Source organism: Protobothrops mucrosquamatus, unplaced genomic scaffold, assembly GCF_001527695.2.
Source record: "Protobothrops mucrosquamatus isolate PMUCROS unplaced genomic scaffold, P.Mucros_1.0 scaffold614, whole genome shotgun sequence".
Classification (NCBI taxonomy): domain Eukaryota; kingdom Metazoa; phylum Chordata; class Lepidosauria; order Squamata; family Viperidae; genus Protobothrops; species Protobothrops mucrosquamatus.
Genome location: NW_015386911.1, coordinates 64,759 through 69,374, shown reverse-complemented (window position 1 = coordinate 69,374; position 4,616 = coordinate 64,759). Strand labels below are relative to the sequence as shown.

The 4,616-nt window shown below is 44.1% G+C and overlaps 1 protein-coding gene across 1 annotated transcript in view; it reads right to left on the bottom strand.

Annotated features, from left to right (window-relative positions):
• The window catches only part of ARHGAP18 (Rho GTPase activating protein 18), a 67,528-nt gene extending 66,530 nt beyond the window's left edge, over positions 1–998 (bottom strand). Inside the window, exon 1 of the mRNA XM_015817642.1 lies at positions 814–998. Coding sequence (XP_015673128.1) covers positions 814–956 — 143 coding nt within the window. The 5' untranslated portion in view covers positions 957–998. The remainder of the gene's footprint in view (positions 1–813) is intronic.
• Between the last annotated feature and the right edge of the window lie 3,618 nt (positions 999–4,616).

Below are 4,616 nucleotides of genomic sequence, written 5' to 3'. Positions count from 1 at the left end.
AGAAGCAAAGTACACATACCAGGAAAGTCTACTGCACCTCTGAAATCTATGCGAAAGGGATTTTAAGCGACAGCCTATTAGTCATGCTATTGGTTTAAAAAAAGGTTGCACTTTAAAAGGAACCTTATTTAACTTTTTGATACAACTAAATTGCACTTTAATGTAATCTAGGAAATTGCTTCTTTTTCCCCTTTGGGGAGAAACGGAGTAGACTAGCACACACTCTTTAATACTTGCTCACCCACTATATTCCTGAATCCCTTTGGTTACAGGAAACAAAGTATTTTCTGGTGTGTAGAATTACTTTAATATAAGTGGGGGAAACACCTCTGGAAAGACTCTGCATGCAGACTTGGAGGTTAATTATCAAACAGATAAAGAATGTGTTAAGACGGGTGTTGCGGATGCAGGCGAACCCAAAGCTTCCCCAGCTGCCTCCTGCCCTTCTCGGTGCCAAAAAAAGCTTTATGCCCCGCAGACCATCCTAGAAGGCGGTTTATAGCGTGTTTGATTATTACTTCTGTACGCAATATTATTTAGCAAGCAACAGGTGCTAGTACCAACACACATTTGTTCCACGCTCGCCTGCAGGGTCCAGCAGCACCACCCCCTCAAGGTCGCTCTTCCAACTTTCTTCTGACGTTTAAACTTTGGTCATATGATTCACGGCACGCCGCGGCGAAGTCCTTCGTACCTGGCTCCGAGGAGCCCGCCTACGTCAACAGGTACGCCAGCGGGTTTTGCAACGCCCGGACGCCCGGCTAACAGGCTTCCCCCTCGCAAGCGAGGTGGCGTGGGAGCGCCAGCCTTTACCTTAAGGGGGACGCCTCGGCATTGTCCTCAGCATCGGCTCCCGGCGCCTCTTCGGCGTCCTGGAGGCAGCGGCGGCGGCGGCTACTGCTGCTGGGGTGATACGCCGTCAGGACGACTCCTTGGGAAGCAGACCAGCGGCTCATGGTGGGAGCGAGAGCATAATGGCTCTGCCGCCGACATGAAAAAAAAAAAGGCGCTCCGTGAAGTTCCTGCTCTCTCGGGTCCTCCCCTCGAAGGCCGGGCGCTTCAGTCGCCAGGAAAAGGGGAGGAGCGAGACTAGCTGCCTTCCTCCAATGAGCCTCCACCGTTCACCAGAGTATTGTTCGCGGGAATTCTCCGGGCCCCTCGGCCCCCGCCCGCGCTCGCCTCGCTGTAACTTAATGATTTAAGCAGGTGAGCGGGGCGGCTGAGGCAAGTTGTCTTCCGCCGCAACTGTAAAATATAGTGCATCATCTTTTATTCATACTGCCCTCTGCCGAGGCGCTCATAGCTGCCTTCTGGTCTTTCTTTCTTTCTTTCTTTCTTTCTTTCTTTCTTTCTTTCTTTCTTTCTTTCTTTCTTTCTTTCTTTCTTTCTTTCTTTCTTCCTTCCTTCCTTCCTTCCTTCCTTCCTTCCTTCCTGTCTTTTTCTTTCTTTCTCTCTCTCTCTCTCTCTCTCTCTCCCTTCTTTGTTTTCTTCCCTTTCTTTTCTTTCTCCCTTCCTTCCTTGCTTCCTTCCTCTTCTGCTATGTAAAATCATGTTTCAGTCCCTTCCTTGAAGGCTTTGCACAAGACATCCTTCTCAAAACTCAGGGGAAAAAATGACTCAAAGAGATTGGAAGGGAAACATTCCTGGTGAAAATTTACAACCTGATGTTATGCTCATTTTTCTTCTTTTTCCATGGAGATTTTCTCTCAGTCCTACAGATTTGTGCTGACTAGCAATCCAGTATTACGCAAAGTGAGAAAACAAAGCCGAAAATCGGAGATTTATCATGTTCTAATATCAAAATTGTTCTATATATTTTCCTGTCATTCTTACTTTTATTCACTTTAGCAGTCATCACATATATTACCTGTAACTGAGATGCATTTGTGACTGACAGCAGCGGTTTGGCTGCTGTGGTATGAGCCCAGGTACACATTTGCAGAAATCAGTCTATCTGATGTGGTTTAGTCAGAATTCCTCGGGGCCATTTTTGCAACCCTCCACTATGTATGAAATGCAGTTTTGTATCTGGAGACAGGTTTGGTTTCAGTTGCAGTGAGTGTCCGATTCTTTAGTTCATCATTTCTGCTTTGCTCGATGCTTGCAGGAAAAAAAAATCTCACTTTTGCCCTTTTTCTTTATAAACTCATTTCTATGAACAAACAGAACTTTTATGCTGGCACACTCTACTACCTTTATCAAAGCAGGGGTCCCCAACCTCCAGGCCATGGACCAGCACCCATCTATGGCCCACCAGGAACCAAACTGCACAAGCGAGCAAAGCCCCATCTGTGCAAATCTGGGATCTAGGTAACGTGCGAGACTACACACCCCTGGTCCACAGAAAAATCGCCCTTCATGGAACTGGTCCCTGGTGCCCAAAAGGTTGGGGGCTACTGTATTAAAGGGCAGATGTTGTAACTTATTACATCTGCCCTTGCAAAGATGAAGTAAAAACTGGAGGTCATGTACTCATGCACTGTTCTTACTGTAGGGTCATTGTGTCATCCACAGGATGCCTATTTTAAGCAACATGTGAGCAAACTGAATGAATTGTGTGTAGTTTGTTATCACACTGGTCCACTGCTGTTTCTCAGAAAATAGCCAATTTCTGTACTACTACAACCGCAATTGAGCCCAAAATTTATGTAGCTAAGCAAGACAGTTGTTAAGTGAGCTTTGTCCCATTTTATGACCTTTCTTGCCACAGTTGTTAAGTAATCACTGCAGTTGTTAAATTAATAACACAGTTGTTAAGTGAATCTGGCTTCCCCATTGACTTTGCTTGTCAGAAGATTGCAAAAAGGGATCACATGACCCCGGGACACTGCAACCGTCATAAAAATAAGTCAGTTGCCAAGCATCTGAATTTTGATCACACGACCATGGGGATGCTGCAACCATCGTAAGTATGAAAAATGGTCATAAGTCACTTTTTCAGTGCCATTATGAGTTCTAAAAGTCACTAAACAAATGGTTGTAAGTCAAAGGACTAGCTGTTTTCATCTCGCACCATAAGCTGATTTTGCATTTGATCTTTTAGAAAAAGCATGACTTCTTCCAAAATGGGTTGAACATCTTTATAGAGAAAAAATATCTTCCTCAACTGTAAATTGACTGAGTTAAGATTTAACTTCTTCCACTTCATCTGACGTTGAAGTAAATGATTATGTCAGCATTCCCACCTTATAGAAGTTATCTATTTATTTAAATTGATGTTTGGGCTGTCCATCTTGAAAACATGACTATGGGTGGCTAACATAGTTTAGAACAGGGGTCCTCAATCCCCGCTCCGTGGACCGGTACCGGGCCATGATCTTGTTTCTATGTTAAATTTTCCAAGAAAAATCAATACAAATCCACACTTTGCTATTGAGTCCTACTACATAGGAATTCTACTGTCAAGTGCTAGGGAGATCCAGGCATTTCAAATGAGTATAAAGATTTATTGCAAGCTTACGCTTTCTACAAGAATCTGAGCTACTAACCATTAAAGCAATTTGGCGGTAAATAAGGAATTCACGATGGGCTGGACTTAGATCTCTTGTGGCCACAAAGGGACTCATGACACGTTTGACCCCTTCCTCGGGCTCAGTCTGATCATTTCCTACATATACCATGTGTCTGCTCCCAGACATACTGCTTGCCATTAAGCAATGATGGCTGCAAAACAGTGCTGAAAGAAAAAAAAAAATCGAGGAGGATCGTTGCAACCTTCATGAAATGAGTGGTTTTTTCCTCTTCTATGTTTCTGATACAGGAGAAGCCCATTTGAAAGTGAGGCCATCCTGCCTCTGTGGCATTTTCTTTCCCACTGCCCAGATTTCCTGCCACAAATCTCGTGTGGCAGGCAATTTATGTTTACATGAATTCAGCTTGGTAAAGCCCTGGAATGCAATCGTGCTGAGATACCATGTTGGTAAGGAAAAGGCTTTTTAAGCTTCGCAACCCAACCCATTTGCTGATAACTCCATAAATAGCTTCTCCCTTTCAACACTAAGCCCTAGATTCACAGCACTTGTTGATAGGCCATTAAGGTGAACTGAAAACATTTTAGTTTCTCTAACATTTAAGAGTTGCGAACCAAGAATAATAAGCAATTTCTCTGCTGGGGAATAGCAATAGCTTTTAGACATATATTGCCCCATAGTGCTTTACAGCACTCTCTGGGTGGTTTACAAATATCAGCATATTTCCCCCACAATGTGGGCCCTCATTTTACCGACCTAAGAAGGATGGAAAACTGAGTCAACCTTGAATCTGTCAGGATCAAACTCTAGGCTGTGAGCAGATTTAGCCGGCAATACCGCATTCTAACCACTTTGCCACCACGGCTTCCACAATACATAGAATCATCCATTCTGTGCAGTTCTGAACTTCTGAATGATGCATACAGGTAACTCTCAGCAGTGATAATTGGAATTAGAATTTCCATTGCTAAGCAATGCCATTATAAAGTGCAACATCACGTTATTGTATTGCCTAGCAATAGAAATCCCAGAAGTCCCCTTTGCTATTGGTAAATGAATCCCATCAGCCGGTGGCCTTCCAGGTGCGCTTCAAGGTGCTGACTATTATCTTTAAAGCGCTCCATGGCATCGGACCTGGCTATCTTC